The sequence below is a fragment of the Podarcis pityusensis genome, assembly GCF_964106645.2.
Source record: "Podarcis pityusensis genome assembly, chromosome: 4".
Taxonomy (NCBI): Eukaryota; Metazoa; Chordata; class Lepidosauria; order Squamata; family Lacertidae; genus Podarcis; species Podarcis pityusensis.
The window spans coordinates 67,238,935-67,262,315 of NC_138027.1; the positions used below are offsets into that span (position 1 = coordinate 67,238,935).

Genomic DNA, 23,381 nt, shown 5'->3' on the forward strand with positions numbered 1-23,381 from the left:
CTGAACTTTGGCTGGTCATACCCAGGGACACTTTTCTCATGTTCCTCTTTTTCAGACCTAAGAGAACATGATTTTCCTAACATCCCAATATTATGCTTATTTGCTCAGAAATAAAACCTGCAACCCTTTGGTTCTATAAAAGGCAAAGGCATGTGTTCAGTGGGGGGAGGGGAGGCACACAACACAAACACAACCTAGCAGCATGTGCTAAAGGTTGGTTATTTGTATTGTACTAAAGTCGATGGGGCTACATAACTTGAAGAATTTTCTTTAAGTTACAAATGAGGTAGAATGGAAGGGCAATGTAATATTTCATTTTAAATACAATCTGCACTAAAAAAAGAGAGAGCAAGAAACGCAACTGAACTTTGAAAAAACGTATGTCCAAACTGTGTCAGTTAAGAACTACAATGAATACGTTTTCCCCCCTTTTTGTTTCACAAATGTAGTTATTTATTTATAACATATTAAAATATAAAACATTGTCTATCTGATCAATTTTACATAGAAAATATGAATACAGTAATAAAATACTGAAAATATTTGAAGCACCAGAACATTAAGAGCATTAATTGGCATATGCTTATGAATATATTCTGAAAACATTTAACAAAGTGAAATTAAATCTAATCCAACTCACTGATAAGCATTTTAAAAAATAATAATTTGAGACTAGAATTATTCTATATTTTGTACTTACAGTTGACTTGCTGAGGAACTACAATAGAATTTAACTGAAGGTAATGCAACTGATGAGAGACCAATTAATCAAATTGTTTTGGCTTGTTTGTGAAATATGAAGTGACTTGCATAAGAAAGATATGTTTCTTATGATCAGCTGAAACCGTAAGCCAATACAGAACAAATACATGGGCACAAAGGTAAATTCTATAAAAGCATTTCATACCTGTATCATTGAATGCTTGACTAAAATCATCTTGCATTATTATTGTCTAGAATATGTTCAATTTTATAAAAGTTAATTCAGTGATCAAAACCTTTGGTGAATGTTTCAGTAAAATGAGTAGGTAGCAAGAGACCCATCTTCCTAGGGTTTGGGATTTGAAACAAGATGGCACTATATAGGAAGCCAGCAGACTCATAAAATTATTATAACAAGCCAAATAAATCTGCTGTCATCCTCTCTAATTTCAAGCTTAGCTAAATGAACATAGCCAAATTCTACACATTAAGGTAACAGTCAAATAGATATACATACTTAAGCCTACTGAAACCAATAGCTGAAAATTTGTTTAACTTGTAAAAGTAAACTGCATTTCCCACAAAGTTATTACTAATAAATTAAAAATAAAATACAAGAACCCAGAAGAGTGAGCAGCATTATCAAGGTGAGATACACTGTAGTGGAAGAAGTAGTATGTGATATGAATTATGGCCTCAATTATGAGAGCTTAGTGCCACTGGAGTGAAGCAACATCACTGCATATGCAGAAGCTCAGCTACTCAGGGATTTTTTTCCTTTACATAAAATAGCAGAAGAGTGTAGCAAAAAGTGCCTATGTGCACATAGAGCTTCTCATACGCAGAAGGAAAGAGGAAGTCCCTGCACATGATGTGCTCCAGAGCATAACCAATGAGTGCCTGATTGCGAGTACAGGCTGGTTTAGATTTTTTGCTTCAAATTATTCTACAGCAGAAAGAAGCGCTGAGAACTGATCTTAGGACTGCATCTGCAAACATGACTTACTGCACCATGTACTGTTACAACTTGTCTGATTTACAAAAGATTAAATGTTAACCAAAACATGAGCACTCTTACTTTTAAATTTCATATAGCATTGTTATAGTTATGTAAAAGGAATGTTTAACTGGGAATGTTTTTATTCATCTTTTAGAATGCTTTCTTGTAATGGTTTTCAAAAAGCACTATTTGCAATTCCTCTGTATACCTGTGTCTTCCTACTTTTTTCCCATATCACACGTGATTTACAACACATATTTGAGAAATTACAGGAATTATTCCAAACTTAATAACAGATAATAATTTATGGTGTTCTATTTGTTGTCCTTGAATTACAGGAGAACACCAACCTAGTGGGAAACTGACAATAAATTTCATGGCATAATATAGTTGCACTCCTGAACTAGCTAGTTTAGTTCTGTAGATTAAGACACACTGAAGAATGGAGAGTTGTGTTCCTGCACAATTCTTTTTCAGGTATCATGGTATATAGTAATGTACTATGGCATTCTTGGAAAAACTAACTTTTATTTTGGCTCTTTGGAACCATTGCAGGCATTTCCAGGCAATTATGGCTACAAGGTATTCAATGCAAAATAGTATAATCTTAAATATCTATAATAATTTCAGGGGGGGAAGTGAGCAAGAATAAAGACCACCACCCCCCAGACTGCAGTTCTTCCATTTCAAACTGCATGAGCATATGTATCATTTCCTTTTATGTACAAATAGCATAAATGAGGCTTTCCTATATCGTTACTAATTTGCACTTTCATTTCAAGGGAAATACATTTTATGCACAAATTGTTTTGATACATCTTGTATACTTCTGCATGACAGAAAAAGTAAAAATACATTAAGTCATAAACATCTTTTGTTCTGTAACAGTTATTAGGTTGCCCAGTGAAAATGACTCCTTTAATATCCTGTTTTACTTCCTGTACTTTAATAAATATCAACAAAGTCACTCTACTTGTTGATTAAAGGCATAGATCACAATCTTGTGATTCACAGTTTCTGGAGAGTCTCATATAGATCTCCTTTTTGGCAGTTTCATAGTACTGGTTCTTTGCCTTTTCCAAATGAATTGCAGAGAGGGCTTACCGTACAAAGCATTGCTACTTAGCTCCTTGGCGCATACAACAAGTAGATACAAAAGGTAGTACTGGCCAATAATAGAAACATAAACAAGAGAGTCAATTGCTGGAACCAGACGCAACGATCAATCTGTTCTCGGAGTCTTTTATTAGCTTGCAATAACTGTGTTAGCTGGAAAGGGGGGGGGGGGGAGTAAACAATAAATAAATAAATCACACAATTTTAATGCCTAACACGTATTTTATCAGTTAGCTGAAAATATGCCTATGTTCTACTATATAAGTAAGGCATGCTATGTGCTAGCCATACATTCAACATATACCAAGCTCATAGTACTTTCTTTATCACTATTTCTGTTCCTCACATTAGATACTGTGGCCACTACATGGCCTAATGGCCAGTTACATAATTCTGTAAAAATTGTTCTGTAAAAAAATACTTCATTGCTTTCTGTCCTGACTTCCCCACTATCTATTGCTTTTTAAAGAGCAGCTCCTTAGAATACAGCAGCAGTCACCCTGGAGGGGAGTCTCCAACCTTCAGTTCTTCAGGTTTTCAAGGGCACTAAAGGCTACAGGAGGAAGGAGGATATTGAAAGCCCCCAATGCACTGCACATTCCTACAGATCCAGCTGGAAGCTATATATTAATATGCACAAGTGTTACCTGTACGTGTAAATCTTCATTCGTTTTTGCAGGAACATTGAAGGAATTTTCATTTATTGTTAAAGAAGAAGGTTTGCTGCTTTCCACAACATGACATCTTAACCTGGGACAAATAGAAACAGCAGAACAGTGAAATGTAGTACAATAGTAAGAGGACATGGTTATTTTTTCTTTCTTTCTCCAAGCCTCTTCTGCTTCACAGATTCCATTCCCTGCTGGTATTTGTTTCATATGTTCAACGATGCAGCCTTTGTTTCTGCTTCCCTACCTTGTCCCTGCCCACCACAGTGACCAGGAAAGAGAAGATCATCGTCAATTATAACAGTGCTGGAGTCAAAAGGAAACCTAACCATATTGCTGAGGAACCAGCAATCAGAAGGACAAGATTACCTGCACAAAACATAAGTGGTAATGGTTTGGGAAGCTTGCATAAGCACTGAGAGTGACGTGCTAGGGAGAATATAATCTGAAAAGGAGAGATGAGAACACTATTTTGGAAACTGGCTCTCATCTTCGGCTGTGCACATGTACTAGATTTGAAAGGGAAAGGAAGGGGGCTTGGAAGGGCAAGAGATAATTCTGGCTGGATCTAGACACATCAAAGCAGCATTTCAGTTTAAAGCTTTGTAAATTTAAACAGGGAAAACAAGTAGAGAAAAACGGGACTCCACGTCGCCATCTGGTGGCATATTGTTACACCACACATACAAATTGCTTTTTCTTTACCAGTCTAGCGGAGTCCTCTATCTTCCTCTCTTATTTCAAGACAGAGGCTCTGATTATTATTTTTTTGTGTATGTGTGTGTGTGGTAAAGCTTGCCATGCATGTTCTGCAGCTGGCCACACATGCTGCATTACTCTACTCCCAGTAGCTTTTTTTGTTCTTCATGTTTAAAAGCTGCTCTGTACTCTAGAACAGGCAGTTAGTTACTGGCAACTTTCCTCTTTCTTCTTAAATCATTTTTACATATATACCATACTTGTAATTATAAACACCAGCAGTAAATATTTCAAAGAGCTGTATCTGTGCAACTCCTAAGGAAGGAACCAACAAGTCATTTTTTATTTTATACCATGCCTATCAAGGGTGCATCTGTGGCAAATTTTACCTACCAAGGTGATACTAAGCAATGCGGAACACTAGTTTTCAGTTGCATAGGCAGCTCAATATGTCCCCCAAAACAACATGAAATGCTTACCTATGTTCCATCACTTTGTTTCTTGGAACTTCCTTCCAAAACTGACCCAGTTCTTGTGTTCCTGTTCCAGAACACTGCTCCATTTCTGCTGCCATAATCAAAAAACGATCTTGCAGGGAAGCTGCACAACCTGTTTAATCAACATGACAATTTTACTTCCTTTGGATTTAGGCAGTATTTCAAAAGTTTATACACTACGAGCAAAAAAACCCCACACCCTTGACTATATCTACATATACAAAAAGCTAGTTTGTTACTGAAGATATGCAATAATTAGAAGCACTGAACAAAATTTGCCAATTCACAAAAGAATTATGAAAGTGTAGAAGATAAATTCAGAGATTAAAATGTAAAACTATAAAGGCTGTACCTGCAAGACAGCAACCTGCTGTCATCCTTCTGAAATCTTGTTGGATTTGTCCCCTCAAATGGGGCTTCCATGACTACAAATTTCACCCCTTCATAATTAGTGTCCCCCTTAATCTCAATCTACAAGGTGCCCCTTGTAATTCGCAGACTTTATCTACTCAGCAAACTTTATTCATTTTGGTCAAAAGTGGGCGCGGGTGGGTAGGTGATAGTTTTTTTTAAAAAAAAAATAACAAAAAAATCCCCATAATAGTAGCAGAGAAAGGCAGAAAGACTAATTTCTCTAAAGTGGGATTCAGACTTTGTGTCTGAATTGGTGTAAATTGGGCTGCTTTCCAAAGCATGAATGTGGGTTCAAATTGCATCTTGTAACCAGTGTTCAGATCTCATAACAAGCGCTGGCGGACATAAGCTAATTGTAGGTTCATGAAAATCCCCAAACTGATTTACAGCAAATTCATGGGGCATATAAATAATTTGGGATTAATTTATTTTACCATATACCTATCACACAGCTGTCCTAAAATAAATTCTTCTAAAATCTAGTTGCTGTAGTTTTTCAAACACAGGTGGTATACATTCTAATAGTCTCTCTCTCTCCCCCTCTCCACCCCCCTCTCACACACACACTTTTGAAAGAATACACTACCTTTTACTTATTCATCCAACATTAAATATGCAGCCCAATTCCAGAATAAATAAAAAATAACAATAATTAAATGTTAATAGGATCCAGCATATTTTGAATTTTTAAATTCTCTAGGGCAGGGCTCAATATAATGTTTACACTATATACACACAAAAAAAGAATCAAATGATATATATATATATATATATATATATATATATATATATATATGTCAATCCAAGTGCTCTCCTAATCATTCTAGAAAATAACTCAAATATCTTTACGCTACATCAGTGAGGCTGCTACTTATCTGAAATATGTCCCTAAATGTCAAAGTTTTGATAAGCAAAAATGGTCATTTAAATAGTACACAACTTGAATCCGAGGCCTCTTTAACAGTATATTTATTTGTTAAGCAGTAGCTAACTTTTTGCATATTTACAGGAAGCATAATAAACAATAGAATTTTTAGAAACAGGCTAGTCATGATAGAGATTTGTAAAGAGATTGAGGAATGAACTTTATTAGGGTTTGTTCTGTTCAAATTTTGGCCTATGGAATTCTACCTATAAGGGACTGCAAACAGGCCTTTTCTCTCCACTACTGGGGATGAGTGAAAGGTTGTACAGGGAGATTTGGACTAGACAGAAGCAGTCATTTGAAATCTGAACAGTTATTTGGTTTCACTAATGTTTATGTTCTAGTACATGTACATAGAATTCCAAGCTTGCTGCCAGTAATGTATATTACAGAACTTGTTTATTTCATTCATACAATAGTGTAAAAGATTTTACTTACCTCCATGAAGAGATACTATTATATCTAGTGATGTGCCTGGTTCACAGCTGCTGTTACTTGGCTTCACTCTGTACTTGTCAGGAGCAGTTGTTCTAACCTAAACAAAGTATAACTGTATTAAACGCTACCAGTTTTCTTATTTAACAAAGTAGAGGACTAGATTCTACTCACAACTTACCAGTAGGACAAAAACTTGATTAGTATTCTCCATTTGTGTTATTTTGCTTCTGAACACTAATCTTCTATTTAACTTCCACAAAATACCAAACTTTACTCTCCCAAGTGTGTGTGTGGGGGGGGGGTATCAACAGGCTTGGGGGAAGCCCAAAGTTTGCAACAAGGACTTGGCATGCACAGTGGCCACATAATGGTGTGTGTGTGTGTGAGAGAGAGAGAGAGAGAGAGAGAGAGAGAGCGCACGCGCGCAATAGCGCAAAGAGGGAAGTATAGGATGCAAAATCAGCAGGAGTCTTGAGAACCTTCTGCATGTTTACTAAACAGGAATATAAGCATGCCAGACAGTAACCCTGAACAAGAACACTTCACACTAACCTTTGGTACCACTTATCAATAACAAATAACCAACGATAACACCCAATTCTTCTTAAATGTAATCTAAGCAATCACTGTAATGAATTATGTAAATTAAGCCAAAGATAACAATATACTCTTCTGCTCTCAACTCACTGTACTGCTAATTCTTCATTAGGACACCACAAGTTCTAGTATAATGGGAGAGTAAGATCTCCTCTCACTCTTTCCATGTAAGTTTTACACACGTTTCCACATTAGCTTTATAAACTGCGTATCATGTTCTTCCTTGGGGTATCTTTCCTGATACTTCACTGCTATTATCTGGTATTTCACTGCAATATTAAAGTGACAAACATTTGATGAGATCCAGTTATACAGTATAATATAAAAAAATTATAGTTACTCCACTTTTAAGACCATTTATCTGGTCCTGGTTTGACAGTTTTGTCAGCTTGGCATAGAAAGTTATGCATACCTTCTGAAAACCATTTCATCAGCTATTATGGTTACTATTCAGTCAGGTTAATCACCACATAAACACAGTATTTACCTTAAATGCCACTGTATTTTTGGTCACATTTGTGAGAACTATCAAGCATTTCTTCTCTCCAGTTTCTTTGGACCCAAAATGCAGTTCTTCTGCTGGACTAATGAAAAATCACAAATTTGTATTAAAGCATTTGCATTACAGGTTGACAAACTTCCTTCATTCTCTTAAAAATAAAGTTTGTGCTTATTTAGAACACACTATCTGTCAGTTAACAGGCTCTAACCCAATCCTTCAATGTATACTGCTAAATGTCAAATACTTTTAACAGTCCTTTCAGTGAGATTTTCACTTGAAAAGCAATTCATACTTCTATTTTACTCATCATATCCAGGAGTCATTTTGTGTTCAAAGTTTTAAGAAATACGTGTTTGGGAAAATACACATGTATTTTAACAAAGTATCATGAAGCATCAACAAGCCAAGGGCAAAACAACTGTTTGTCATCTTTTTGGGTAAGTGTTATATATATATATATATATATATATATTATGTGTAGTGTTACCTGAAATGAAATCACATCACTAGTCCATCTAGCTCAGTACTGTCTACTCTGAATGGCAGCAACTCTCCAAACGCTTTCACAGCCCTACTACCGGATATAATTTTTAAATGGAAGATGGGCGAGACAGAATCTTGCATATGAAAATTGTGAGCTGCAACACTTACGGCCAGCAGGAACTTCCAAATAGCTGTATCAGTTCAACATTTTAAGAGAAAGCGAAAGTGTTTTACACATGCTGAGGCAAAGTCTGCTCTTACTATTTTATTTTGCAGCAGAAATATGTGCACTTTTAACACTCAACTCAGTACCTGGGACCCAAAGAGCTATTTTGCATGCACTGAAGGCATGCAAGGAGTAGATTTGCATTCTGTAACACAACTGCTTTCTAAGCTTTCCTCATCTTTAGAAGAGGTTTGACACATAGGGGACTGCTGCTTGAGAAACACAAGCCCCAGGCTTGGTGCACAGAACCAGTCAGGTGGCTCTTTGGATCCCAACAAATAGGCATTACAATAATGAATTATGCACACCATCTTATCTGTATAACAACACTCACAATGCAAAATGAAATTTAAAATGTGGGAATATATTTTGCCCAAATTATGACATGTTAGATCTGGAAAAAATGTTAGAACATTTCATCTTTATTATAATCTCTATTCCCCCTCTCCCATACCCACAAACACATTATGAACCTACAGACACCTAGATCAGTGAGGTTACTAGCCTGCTGGCGACTGGCTGGCTGAAAAGGTATGGAAAACTGCACTTCTACGCCAGGTGAAGATGAAGGGGTTTCACTCCTCCAGCAGTCTGCTTGGTTTCAGAGTGCTGTATTACTCATCTACCAACCTGCTCAACTGCCACAATGAATTTCATGCACTTGCTTGCCTATAGTATATGGAATTCCTGACTGCAATGTTGATGTATGTATATCAAATGCTTGGGTGATATACATGACATAACTAGGCTGAAATAATGAAATAATCCTTTCTTTTCTGGAAGACAAGTGGAAGTAATGAACTTTTCAATCATTCATTTATAATCACATGAAGAATTTATTTTAGTGACAAAATCAAATGCTAGAAGTTCTGAATTATGTTTCTTAGGTTGGAATGTTCCTAGGCCATATTAGAAGTTTGTGTTCCAAAATTATCTTCAATTACCTGCTCAGAAACCTATGTGGTACAAACTTTAGATGTAATCAACATCACAATAATGCAACTGCTACAGATTTCCCACTGCTTCCCCAAAATCTAGATTGATGCCAGATTTGTATAAACAAAAACTTTAATTCAAATTTCTAATGAAACAGTCATATTTTCAAATGCTTTCAAATTCGTAAGAATTCAAACTTCTAATGGAACAGTCATATTTTCAAATGCTTTCAAATTCTTACGACACATCAGGATATTTTCTACAAGCTTTATGTTACAGCATATGTAAAAGTAAACATCTATACTTCAACAGGTGTTACAGTTCAATTTAAACTTTTCTGCACTATACAAATTAACAAAGTAATAATTAAAATCAGAGCAATTTTGTAGATCTCATTTTTCTCCACTTAAGGTACAGTATTTGAGTCCCACACTATAACTACCTAACACTGACTGACTACATAATAGGATACTGCTGTGAGGGGTGGAGAAAGGCAGCTATAATACACTCAAAATGTGTATCCAACATATTCCAAATTCATCAGAAATCTAGGTGTCTGAACCTCTTTGCCAAAAGAACCCTAACTTCATCAACACCACCATGTCCTTCATAAAGAAACATCATGAGCTTCAGAGAAGACCTCAGAATCAAATGTGAAACAATTCTTAAAATATCAAATATTTTTCCCTTCACATTCAAGTAATTTTCAAGACACAGAACAGCAATATTACAATATGGAAAGAACTACATTTTTAATGAAATTATTACTAATACCTGATGTGCAATAAAGGTCCTTTAAAAGTGGTTAGTGCTTTCTTTGCATTTTTTGTTTTGGAATCTTGTTTTTCACACTCTTCTGATTTTGGAGTTTGTTCTGCAAAATTTGCCTAGAGAAACAGAAACAAGGAACACTTTTCAGGAATCAATTATATTTTACTATCAAGTAAAAGGACATGCCTGCAAATTATGGACTCTGCTTCATTCACTAAATGAAAGTTATCACTAACTAAACCTACATTTAACAATTTTTTGTTTGGGTTTGATATAAAGTAAACAGAGTTTTATACATATTGAAAGTTTTTCACTTAATGAAGCTAATGTTTTTATTTTTGATAAATGGGAATACACTAAGCTTAAGATGCCTTGGTGTGTCTGAGGTTTCCTAGTCTTCTTCCAATTTTCTGCCCCACTCCATCACAACATTTATCAGAAATTTATCAGAAATCCAAGCACAATTTTCAGCTATACAAATTAAACAATTTTGTTTACATGTGTATTATTCCAACATCTTGACGAACTTGGGGACTCCAGAGAGGAATGGCGTTTTGGCTGTTTCTGTTAGCTCTCCTCTGACAGAAGATAATCATGTGGTGACTGATAATAGTCAGACAGATGGTCTGACTATTCATAACTCTGGAAGGTAAGAGTGATCTGGGAGCAACCTCAAATACTTTGATCAAGGCCATTTTCTGCTGTCTATGCCTGGCAGCTTAAACAGGAGCTAAAATGAGCTGGCAAGCTGAGAAACTGACATTGTGCCCATTGTGCACCTTCCATAGTTAGAAAGATCCAAACCCTCTCAAACACTTCTGGGACAAGCAAAACCGAAACTTAGAGAAATCCCTCTATCGGCTGGTGAAAATTTAATCTGAAAATTTCTAAGTTGCTGTTGTTAAGAACACAAAGGAAAACTAGTCGTTAAAGTGTCTAAGGCAGAGCAAAAAGCTTAATTTATGGTTAGCAATAAAGATTAAACCGATGAGGGAATCCCCTGTATGAAAAATCTTTAACCCCTTTTTCTGTTTCTTGCCACTAAAGAACTGAAAGTACACCAGCCATTACTCCAGCTGCAGGGAAGAATTTATTGTGAGAGATCATATCCATAGCCTGTCTTAAGGTGGAAATATTAAGGTAGACTGAGTTGCTAATAATATCCAAAACATCAAAAGCATTCAGTATGGCAAAAGTGCATCTGGATTTCCCAATGACTCTTGGTATTGTTCCACAGTTGATAACTGAAAATGATAGGATCGGTGTTTGATAAAACGGGGAAAGAAAATGAATCAGATATATGAAATGGAAATGGAAAATACCTAGAGACTTCAGACCAAATCAATGAAAAGTTGGCAGGACTGAATGATGAAGTAACTATATTGAAGACATGGAATGAATTGTCTTAACATTTTCTTCTTTTTTTATGTAACTGGCAGTTGGAAAATTGGTCTGGGTCTGGTCAGTGCCTGCGCAACTGACCATCTGGGATTCACATGTACACTTCCTTTGGTGTCCATGACAGAATGAAAGTGGGCTATTAATGTAAGAACATGAATAAATAAATGCTAGGGGTGTGATGGAATATAGTGCATGCTTTCAAAACTGTAAGAGCATTCAGGTAACTATGATGCCCAAAACTGGAAAGGAACATCTAACAGAAAAAAAACCTATGTATATTTAACATAGTAACCCATACACAGTACTTTCAAAAAAGTGAACATAGATGTTACTTGTAACTGCAGTACAGTGGATCCAAATGTGTTACTTTCAACATGCACTCTTAAATAAGTAAGGTGCCCAAATTACTGAGACAAAATATTATCAAGGCAGTACCATGTCACATGGACACCACTTTAGTTGCCAAACCAAGGGTTAAATGAGACATCTCTGATAGTAGTTAGGACTTTAGGGAGAAAAAAAGGCTTAAAGTAAATGACAAAGGCACAGGAAAAGAAAAGGTTGATAAACTTTCTATCACTTAAATCATTTATGAAGTGTTCTAAAGTTCACCACTCAAAAATGTAAAGCATGCAAATTTTGCTGAGTGTGTATGCTCCACAAAGTAACTCCAGTTCTCATATAAGGTAAAATAAGGATAGTGTGTGTTTGTGTGTGAAGTGTCTCCTCTAGGCAAAGTCTCCAGGTATCTCAGAACGATTGCTTAGGATTCCTGGATAACTGGTGCATAATGCTAACAGCTAAGCAACACATTCACAGGCACAGAATTAGGGTACTGGGAAGGATCATCGTGGAAAAAAATGATTAGGGGTGTCGCAGGGTTCTGTCCCAAACCTGTTGTTGTTCAACATCTTTATAAACAACTTGAACAAAGGAATTGAGAGGATACTTATCAAATCTGCAAATGACATCAAACTGGGAGGGGTAGCCAATGCCGCTGAAGGCAGAATTTGGTTTCAAAATTACCTTAACAGATTATAGAGAACTGGGCCCAAACTAATAAAAGAAATTTCAATAGGGACAAATGTCAGATTCTACACCTAATAATAGTACCACACTATTCTGCCTTGGTCAGATCACACCTGAAATACTGTGTCAGGTTCTGGGAACCACAATTTAAGGAGGATATTGATGAACTGGAATGGGTGCAAAGGCAGATGACCAAGATGATAAAGGGTTTGGAAATCAAACCTTATGAGGAACGGTTGAGGGAGATGGGTATGTTTAGCCTGGATAAGAGGAGACTAAGAGGAGATATGATCGCAATCTTCAAATATCTAAACTGTGTAAATCTAAATTGTGTTTTAATTTGTTGAACACCACCCGAGTGGCTGGGGTAACCCAGTCAGACGGGCAGCATATAACTTTTTTATTATTGTTGTTAATGTTGTTATTACTAACAGCTGTCACATGAAAGATGGAGCAAGCTTGTTTTCTCCTGCTCCAGAAGGTAGTAAGGCTTCAAGTTACAATAAATGAGATACTAAGGAAGAACTTTCTGATAGTAAGAGCCGTTCGACAGTGGAGCAGTCTCCCTCAGGAGCTGGTTTTTAAGCAGAGGTTGGATGACCATCTGTCAGGAATGCTGTAGTTGAGATTTCAGCATTGCAGGGGGGTGGACTAGATTACCCTCAGAGTCCCTTCCAACTCTACAACTCTATGATTTTCTGGGCTGGTTTCTTGATCTTGACAGCAAGAACATAATAACCAACCAATGACACTTTAGGCTTTATTCACTGTACTAATTTAACACTGAATGTTTGGAGGGTTGCCATAAAATACTTGTTTGTATCATTCTTTCCTATGTAACCTTCAGTCCAGGGATACCTTTTTTGAATTAAGTGCTTGTTCTTCATTAGAATCTGGACTCTCCTTGTTATCTACGTCTGTTTCTTCTTTGGTTTCAACTTCATCTTCACCAGTCACGGGTCCATTTTCACACAATGGAGTTTGAAAATCATCATCAACCAATGGAGGATAACTATACTTGAAGGTATCCTGTAATACAAAGATGTTAGTGTGTTATGGAGATGGTGATGAAAGATAAACATAATCACCAAATCATTCTTTGGTCCTCAACTCTGACTGGTTTTATCTGTGCATTCTAAGCAGAAGAAAACACCAAGAACTATATTGCTACATTTAGTGTTTAAGGAAATTACGTAAGAATATAAGCAAATCAAAGTATTAGTGTATCATTGGGTATACAACCTGGTTAATGCCCAGTTAATCTGCATTAATTCAGCAATTCTGTTATCTCACAAATCTTACTAATGGATGGGAAATGGTGTTCAGACCACATTTCCAGCATTTTCTGCGCAGGATGCCTTTTAACAAATTATGGTTGATGTTTAATGGAATTAAAATATCTAAAACTCAAGTTACAACCCATAGCAGGAATATGATTAATGTGAATATCAGAAGATTGTATGATAGCTTCCACTGCTGAGTGATAAGTCATTATTCACTTTAATGACAGCCTGAAAGTCTGCCCTCCCAGGAAGCAGAAGGTCTCAAAGATGACACTACAGACTGGATTGAAAGCCCTAGGAGGCTTAATCCATCTGAGAAGCCAAAAAAATCATCCCTGCTCTAGAATAATACTACTGCTACTCTGGAAGCAGGTGGTTTGATGACCGTGAAGACTACAGAATTAAAAACAGTAATTATTTATATGCTGAACTGCAACTTCACAGTCCCCAAAGAGGGTCATAATTACAAGACAGAAAACCAATCAAAACAATCATAGTACACAGAAAAAGACCATTGGAAAAATAGCTAAAAGCAGAAATTAGTAACAAAACAGTAGAACACAAATTAGTCATTAAAAACAAATGTATTATAATTGTTTACTTAATTCCAAAACTGTGTAGTCTATATATTTATTATACTTTCCCTTCACAACATAATACAAACATTAAGTTCAGCAGCAATATACTTACAGTTCCACCCATATAGGGTGGAAGATATTCAGCACTGATATACTCCTGGATTTCATTCTTATTAGTCAACTTCAGCAAACCCACTGCTTCCGGACCCAGCCAACTTTTCACAATTTTAAAAGCAGCTGGGTAAGAAAAGGGAAGATAGCTTGAAAAGAGTTCTACTATTTTGTTTACACAAACCACAATCACAACTTACTTCCCATTAGTTTTGTTAGCAAATATTGGAAGCAAATATATTTTAGATGGTATTTGATTGCTAATTTTTTTTTTAAAGCTGTCATTGCCTTCCCTGAATGTTTGGGACAGGTAAAAATAAGACACAAGATACACTGTACAAAAACATTAGAATCATATAAATCATATAAAAATTCCCCTGTCAACAATAATAAGGGATTTGCATAAAATATAAATTTCAGTAACAATCCTTCCAGATAAAACAAGTTAAAATTTTAACTTACCATTCATTATCCAGGGCAGTTCAAAGATCACAATTTTTGCTGCATGAACAATAGAAGAGGGTTTTTGTGGTTAATATAGCATTTTAGCACTGTCAAATTTCCTATGAAATGAAAATACTTTATTTATTGTCCTGTTAAACTCCCCTCTTCATTTTCTTCACTACATAAATTAGCAATTCTGAATGTGTAATTTAAATACATTATTCAGTGGAAAATAGGCCAGAGTTTAGATTTCTTGGTGTGGGAGTCACCTTAGTTACAAGCAAAATAACTGAAAATTTATCATCGATACATTAGTCTGTAAAGGGATATAAAAGTAAATTATAAAGATACGAGCAGAATGCTTTCCCTAACAGCTGTATTTGAGAAATCAAACACAAAAGCTAATAAAAACATTTAAAATAAAATGGAGTCATCAAAACTTTGAAAGACTACATTGAAAGCCCAATCCTATCTGTGTCTGCTCCCAGGTTAATTGGCTGAAGTCTAAAGATAAAAATAAATGGTAAATGCATCTTTGCACTCACAGGTGTGCTGCCTGCCCACCGCTACCCCTGGCTGCCTTTCCCTAGATTCAACTGTACTCCCTGGAGTGGCTTTTCAGGATACCAGAAACTATATTGGGAAGGGGGACAGGAAAAGCCCCAGTGTACCCAGTTCATTCTTTACTCCCTAGTATGATTTACCTAATACATATAGAAATACTTTAAAAAATATTTATGAGGGGGACAATTACAAAACTCAATTCAATAGCTGCTCTGTGAAAGGCCTTGTTAATTAATTGAGTATTAGACTGTCTGAAGTAATTGGATAGTGAAACCTCCCAATTGTGACAAATTGTGAAAAGAACTATACTGTGAACATGGCAGTTGTGAAGAATTATTTCCTGCTACTATAAAAAAAAGTGCCACTTATATCCTAGGATCAATCTATTTTATGCCTACTGTAATCCATTTTGCAGACAAAATATTTAGGCAGGGGCAGGGAGAAAAACAGCATGAGGCTCGAATCCACTGAACATCTCAAAATATACCTCAGATTTCTATGAATTCTTCACACTACCACTTTGTTTCCAAACTTCCATTTTCAGGAACCAGCTTGTACTATGGCTGATACTACCCTCAGATTTGAGAAACTCTTGTTTTTCATTTATTTTCTAAATCTATAGTATAATATAAATGCTATTATCATACTTACTGAGGTAATTAGGGTAATAAACTTTAAAGCAGTTGATGATGTATCGGACAAAATCCATATCCTAAAATAAAGATGTATTACCAATTAACAAAAGATTAAACTCTACTTATAGCTTTCAGAAAACGTCAAGAAAGTTCTGTTCAACAGCTCCAGTGCTGAAGGTGCTTCAACATTTTTAATTTTGGAATATCTCACCTTATTCAAAAATACAGTGGTACCTCGGTTTAAGAACAGTCCGGTTTAAGAATGATTTGGTTTACAAGCTCTGCAAAACTGGAAATAGTGTCTTGGTTTGAGAACTTTGCCTCGGTCTAAGAACGGAATCCGACTGGTGGAAGGGCACCAGCTGCGGGAAGCCTCATTAGGGAAAGTGCACCTCGGTTTAAGAACGGTTTTGGTTTAAGAACAGACTTCCAAAACGGATTAAGTTCGTAAACTGAGGTACCACTGTATATCAAGCTGATTCTGAAGTAACCCTATAAAATATATGCAAACTGGCTTGCAGCGACACATACAGGCCAGTTTAAAGGGTTACTTTATACATAGAGGCCTGACAAATACTTCTGTGAGATGGTATCATCTGTGGTGAGACAGCGTAAGAAAATCCAGGCTAAATCTTATATGTGGTATCAGGAAGCATCTGGCAGTCTTAACAAGGTTTACATGGATAAAAGACGTCAAGGCCTTTATTTTTAATGGTTAAGAGTTCTGAGACTGTTGAGAGAACAGGCCCTAAAACCTATAAAAATTAGTGGAACTTTGTTGCAAAACAGAATGTATGATTGCAGCACTTTCTACTGCTAATTAAGTAAATAGTAGATTCAGCCTAGTTCTTATTAAACAGCTGGCTTTGGCTGTGATTCATAAACAAGTCAATCCAGAAGTTAGATTTATGCTGAAAGGCAAATAATTTAAATCTAAGTACTCCATTATAAAAGGCTTCATAAAGGCAGTACAGTGCTACCTCTGGATGCGAATGGGAATGGGATCCGTTCCGGAGCCCCGTTCACATCCAGAAGCAAACTCAACCTGCGTCTGCGTGGGTCGCGATTTGCTGCTTCCGCGCATGACGCCATTTTAACCCTCTGCGCATGCAGTGAAACCCGGAAGTAACGTGCTCTGTTACTTCCGGGTCGCCGCAGCGCGCAACCCGAAAATACTTATCCCAAAGCTACTTCAACCCGAGGTATGACTGTATATAACTTTCCAACTGGAAATGTTTTGTTTAAGACACATCAACAGGAAAACAGTAATATGCATACTTACTATGTTACTAATTCCAGTTTCAGCCATGTCAAATACCACTGTCAAAGGCTTTCCGTGTTCTCGTCTGGCATAGCGTTCCAACCAAAAGGCTACTAGCTTCTTCTTTTCAAATTGAGTTTTAGAATCTTTTACATGAAGTTTCACCCTGAACCAAACTAATGGAGTGGGGTGGGAGAAACACAAATAAACATGCATGTTTGCCTAATAGCTACTTATGACACAACCCAGACACTTGATGCTGCCCATGGGGCTTTAGCAGAGAAGTGAGGCAACCACCATATCCACAGCCCTGCCACATCTGTGAGAGTCGTAGATAGAGGGGGCGGGGGGCAAATTGATAAGGCAGCCTTCAATTGGCATAGCAATCAGGCTGAGAGGTGTGTTCCAATGTAATGCTGCTTCAAACTTCAACCTACACACATAAAAGATGCAGGCCAGAATGACTAAGCAAAGCATCACCTCTATACAATTCAACTCACCCCCTCCCATGGGTTGGCTTATGCCCTTATTCTTGAACTTTCTATCTCCTAAGTAAAGGAGATATTCTTATTTTCTAAGGTACACACATTTTTATTTATCATGAATTAGTTATAATACAGTTTTGTTCACTGCATTTAATTTTAAAGCCCTGGAAGATTTTTTTAAAATGACAGAAGAAAGACATTATAAAGAAAAATGTGAATCTATATTTTTGCCTCCTCCTACATGCTCTAAAGCATGAATGCAAGATATAAAACATGTCTTCATGTTGAGCGAGTCCTTTTAGGAAGGGATTTTAAAATCCACTTATATATGGTTTGCTCAAATATAATTTTCTTAACGAAACAAAGATAATCTACTGTAAAATCATATACATGTCTACTCAGAAGCGAGACCCATGGAGAAGAATAGGGCTACGGACCTAAGAGAGCAATCTAGTGAGGTAGTTGAGCTGAATTTTTTTTAAACCTGGCAACCAATGTGCCCCTTTGGTTTCAGATAGTACATGGACAGGGGAACCTCCTAGTTTGGTTAGACTATACACTTCCAGTTTACAATAAATAAATTACTTCTGGTAGATGAGCCACCATAGCTGCTAGAGGACCATGAACTGTGCGTCCTGAGCGTTTTAGACTCATCTACCCATGTACTATCTGAAATCTAAGGGGTGCATTGGTTGCCAGATGCGAAATAGATTGCCATTATTTCCAGCTATCTTACCCCACTAATCTTTGTCCCATTCAATAAAGACACATTTATTTATTCCAATGGAATTGGGTTGCACCATCAGATGCCTTCCTAAGGCATCCACTATGTTGAAAAATTGAAACCACCAAAGGTTTTCTTCAAAAGGTGGAAGAATTAGCAATCAGTGTACAAAATCAGTCAAATTTCAAGAAGCTATACTGAGGAAGAGGAAAGACACATAAGCACTTTTGAACAGAATATGCTTGAGCATAGTTAGTTTCATGTGATACTGAAGATGTGTCTCCTAAAACGAAGGGCTAATGAAGTAAATGTTTACACCCTGCATGCCTTCATTAAATACAAGACTGCCTAATAGCTACCTCCCTGTGATATGGCCTCAGTATTGTTTTATTACTTCTCAAATACAGATGCCAATAACCTGTTACTGTATATATTATCATAAAGTTTAGTTCTCTTCACTCTGAAACCATAATTACATTTGCATTACTTGTAAATGAGTAAGCAGATGAACAGGCAGACTTACAGATTTTATAGCCTTCCTTATCATAACCATGTAGGTAAATGGCACCAGGTTCAAAGAACCGCTTTGGAAGTGAAGATTCTGTCAAGTCTACAGAAAAGCAAGATTTTTATAAGCACATATAAGTATACTATAACAAAATCCTGAAGTTCTAAAGCAAGACTTGGGGGCTGGGCAGTTATTTATTTCAACCGAAACACAGCATTGTAACTCCAACATAGCATATTGTATTGATTATCCTGTAATAGGGAACGGCAGGGTTCTAAGACAAGTTATTGAAGCCTGGAAAAGAGTTAGGGGTAATATTTAATTTAAAGCATTTTAGGGAACCTCTTCTCACTTATGACAGAGTAGGAACCCCCGATAGACTGAACACACAAGGGCAGCACCAATAAACTGTCAGACCAAGAATAAATATTTTGGTTCCTGGATGCTGTATGAAGACTGCCCTTGTCAGTGAATAAATCATTGTTGTACAGATAGAAATAGCAAAAAAATCCCATGAAGTGATGAAAAACAACTAAACATCAGGCATTATTCTCAAGCAGAGAATTTGTCTGTGGAACAGTGTGTGCCCACATAATTTAGGGCAGTAATATTTCTATATACCGTAGTTGACTTTGGAGGGATGCACACAATTGTATACATACTAATTAAACACCAGCTCTCCTTTGCTGCTATTTACTTGCAGTATTTTGTCAGTATAGAACGTAATGTCTTTACTCAAAGGCTGCTTTTGGGGTTTAACTATATTATTAACAACTCACCTTAGAAGTGCAGGGACAAAACTATCAAGTAGAGGTGCATGTGGAACAAGCAGCAATGCAGTTTGAAAAGCAACTGCTTTTACAATTAGATACCAAACATCTTACCGTGAACTGCATACTCTTTTCTCCACTGAAAGCTTTCATCAATCATCTTTAATGTATCGTCCACATTATCATCTCGCCATATCAGAAAATTATCAACCCAGGTATCATCTTGCTGTAGTCTCTCTGTATCTCTAGAATCATATTTATCTGTTTTTGCTGGTCAATAAAATAAGAATTGCATTAGAAAATATGACCAGATTTAAAAACTGACACATACATATGTTTCCTAACAGTTTGAGCAGGAATACTACAATTTTAAGAGAACGTGTTGGGATAATGAAGACATGTTATTTCTGCTTTATATATTTTATTTCCAAGTGTCTACAAAACATTAAAAATATATATGTTAGTATGTGCACCCTGCCTTTTGACAAGGCCCACAAGGCAACTGTGGCCTAGTAAGGTGTCAAACAAGTCACAGAAATGTTGGTAAATAGGCCTACCAGGCTGGAGACGGCTGCTATCAGGAGCTGTAGTATGGAGCATAGCCTCAATGACCAAGATAAACCAGGAAAAGTCATTAAAAGCTTGTTAAGTTTGCATTTAGTGCACCAAAAATGCTTACAGGTAGGGAAATGTCCTTAAAATGTAGCAGGATTGTGTAACTGGTTTGTGGATTTTTTTTAAAAAAACACTAACTCAGAGCTTTCCAAACTTTTCATGTTGGCTACACGCTTTTAGACATGCATCATTTTGCAACAAAAGTAATTCAGTTTACTAGCAAACCAGAGGTTATACCATTTCCAGCCCCAGGAGGAGCACAAGGAGTGTTCATGCAACACACCTACACACTAAGGTGTTGTGACACACAGTTTGGAAAGCTCTGCACTAGCTCATGATCAGAAAAGGGAAGAATCTGAGAGGAGTGAGAAAAAGTGTTCCCTGACTAATGCATCTTTTGATTTAATTCACTGAGCAATGCACACAGCATCAGAAGTTCACACAACTATAATAATAATAATTTTATTATTTATACCCCACCCATCTGGCTGGGTTTCCCCAGCCACTCTGGGCGGCTCCCATCAGAACACTAAAGCAGAATAAAACTTCAAATATTAAAAACTTTGCTAAACAGGGCTGCCTTCACATGTCTTCTAAAAGTCAGATAGTTGTTTACTTCCTTGACATCTGATGGGAGGGTATTCCACAAGGCAGGTGCCACTACTGAGAAGGCCCTCTGCCTGGTTCCCTGTAACTTCGCTTGGAAAATCATCAGGACTTACTTCATAACAGCCCAATCGTTCAAGTGTTTAGTCAGAAGAAGGTAGCTTTTAGTTAGGCTACAAATTCCTAAGTATGTGATGGAAAGTCAAGGCTGATTCAGGCAGAAACAAGGATGCATTAATGGGTAGGATCACCACAGTGAAGAATATATTGAACTGGGTGTGTTTATTAGGAAGACAACCAACATACACCTATTAACTAGTTTCATGGATTGCTAACAAATAAAAGCAAGTAAGTCATAGAATCATAGAGTTGGAAGAGACCACAAGGGCCATCGAGTCCAACCCCCTGCCAAGCAGGAAACACCATCAGAGCACTCCTGACATATGGTTGTCAAGCCTCTGCTTAAAGTGTCAGAGGACAAATAAGAGAACATAGCCTTTTTCATACTATCTGTGTGATATCTGTGTGATAAATGTTCACTTCCCCTTTCAGACAGCCTGCACTGGAGTTTGCTCTGCAACCAGTGGAAATGTGTCAAAATGACTGCTGATGATAGAGCAGTACACCCTGCCTTTTGACAAGGCCCACAAGAAAAGTATGATCATTTCAAAGTGTCAGACAAGCCATGGAAATTTTGGTAATTGGATCTACCAGGGTGAGAAAGGGCAGCTATCAGGAGATCTGTAGAATGGCACATGGCTTCAATGACCAAGCCAAACCAGGAGAAGTCACGAAAAGTTATGATGAGAAGTCAAAGCTCCTCATAAGGAAGAAGTGCCAAGAAACAAGCAGGATACACAAAATTGCTTGTCATTACGTACTACATGGGATCGTTGATACATACCCAATGTTTCGTATTGTTAATGCATATCATGTTGCCCTACTATTTCAAGTCTGGCCTGCACTAAAAATGGAATACATCCAACAATAGTTAATGCCCATCAGCCCCAGGGCAAGGTGCAAAGGTACATGACAAAGAAACCCTGTGGTAGTTACATAGGGCTGGCTTGGTTACATAGGGCTGGCTTAGAGGCATCTAAGTCTGGTAAACAACTGGTAACCTAGTAAGCAAAATATGAAGGTTAACTAGAGGCGGCCATATAAAATCATAGCATTTCACTCAAGCTGTTTGTCCCTTGATGTCCAAACATTCCAAGTACAAAAGATCCTCTTTTTTTAACCCAGTACAACGTATCTGGCCTACAATGGGCTACTGGGCTTAAAAGCCGCCAATCCTGTATTTGCCATGTCAGGAACACTGCAGGTGTGGGATACAAATAAAATGTTTGGGTACTGCACCAACCTTGTAGATATTCTGCCTCAAAGCGCCTTCTGGTTTCACTTATTAATGGAGCCCTGGTGTCCTGCTGGAAAGGGAAAGGAGCACAGAAAAGATGCCATTTTCACAAACTTCTACAGAACAGGGCCCTCCTTAAAGTGATAGTTTGCCTCCTTAAGTTGCGGCAGAGCATCTGCCTTATTTCCAGGGTCAGAGAATGTTGTCAAGTGATGGCCAAACATCAGAAGTCGAAAACCAAGGACCCAAAACAATGATAAACTGGGGAGTTGTTGTGGAACTGTGCAGCCCAGACACATTAATTGACGTTGTTGAGGCCCTTACCAAGAGACTGAACCTAATAGGCACAATGTCGATTTTCATCTCTCTCTTAAAAAGTTTAAAAAAGGGGAAAGCCAAGGCACACCCAAGAAGGGCGTCTGCTGTGCCACAAGCAGGGCCACCTGAGGAAGACTCCCCACCTGTGAAGGAGTTGGGCTGGGGGATATTCGTGCGGCTTTTCCGGCGCCCCACAGGCTCTACCTCAAATCCCCTCAACCTAGTCACCTCAACTTTACCGACCTAGCAGCAAAAAAATAAAGTAAAATAAACCCAACAGCCATTGTTTTCTTGGACCAACCGTCCCCTCCCGCGGTTCTGCCCCGACAGACCCACCGCCTCAGCCCGGCGGATAGTCATGTAAACGGGCCGAGAATTCCCCCCTCCGCGTTCTCTTGACTACTCACATCCGCCATGGTCCTGCCCGCACCAGACTAGAAGTAGAAGTAGAAGTAGAAGCAGCAGCAGCAGCAGCAGCAGCAGCAGCGACGCGAGGGAAACGGGCGAGACCAAGAGCGCGGGTGGGTAAGGGGTGGGCGGAGGCGCCGGGGAAAAGGAGCGCGTGACACAAGGCTGAGGTAAGGAACCGACACCAGCCGACGCCGCGCGTGCGCGCGCAGAGCCACACAAACGCGCGCGCCGGCCTCAACGGCTAACAAAGTCCCCGCTCTTTCTCTCAGCCGCCTACCAACCAGGCCAGCTCTCGTTCAACAAAAAC

The 23,381-nt window shown here is 37.7% G+C and overlaps 1 protein-coding gene and 1 long non-coding RNA gene across 3 annotated transcripts in view; one reads left to right on the forward strand and one right to left on the reverse strand.

Moving 5' to 3' along the window:
• Window positions 1-1,924, forward strand: part of LOC308474876 — a 72,031-nt gene extending 70,107 nt beyond the window's left edge. Inside the window, exon 17 of the long non-coding RNA XR_013984985.1 lies at window positions 56-1,924. This is a non-coding gene — a long non-coding RNA (uncharacterized lncRNA). The remainder of the gene's footprint in view (window positions 1-55) is intronic.
• MOSPD2 (motile sperm domain containing 2) lies at window positions 430-23,240 on the reverse strand. 2 transcript variants are annotated; one of them, XM_081001391.1, is made up of 15 exons: window positions 23,071-23,240; window positions 22,352-22,412; window positions 19,882-20,037; window positions 19,013-19,099; window positions 17,302-17,456; window positions 16,036-16,096; window positions 14,839-14,877; window positions 14,378-14,502; window positions 13,263-13,433; window positions 9,978-10,090; window positions 7,544-7,640; window positions 6,460-6,556; window positions 4,665-4,794; window positions 3,466-3,568; window positions 430-2,971 (listed from the first exon to the last, which is right to left on the reverse strand). In XM_081001391.1, exons 1-15 carry the CDS (start codon window positions 23,077-23,079, stop codon window positions 2,825-2,827), a joined length of 1,551 nt encoding a protein of 516 aa, XP_080857517.1. In that variant the 5' UTR covers window positions 23,080-23,240; the 3' UTR covers window positions 430-2,824. The 2 variants fall into 2 exon arrangements, with proteins under 2 accessions (XP_080857517.1, XP_080857516.1); XM_081001390.1 differs by having other exon boundaries at window positions 22,352-22,415; window positions 23,071-23,236.
• Window positions 23,241-23,381: the final 141 nt, after the last annotated feature.

Coding starts and splice junctions, on each gene's coding strand:
- MOSPD2 (XM_081001390.1), bottom strand. Junction 20,038..22,351: donor TGAGGCAGAATATCTACAAG/GTTGGTGCAGTA, acceptor TTTATTGACCAG/CAAAAACAGATAAATATGAT. Junction 14,503..14,838: donor ACTGCCCTGGATAATGAATG/GTAAGTTAAAAT, acceptor TTTCTTACCCAG/CTGCTTTTAAAATTGTGAAA.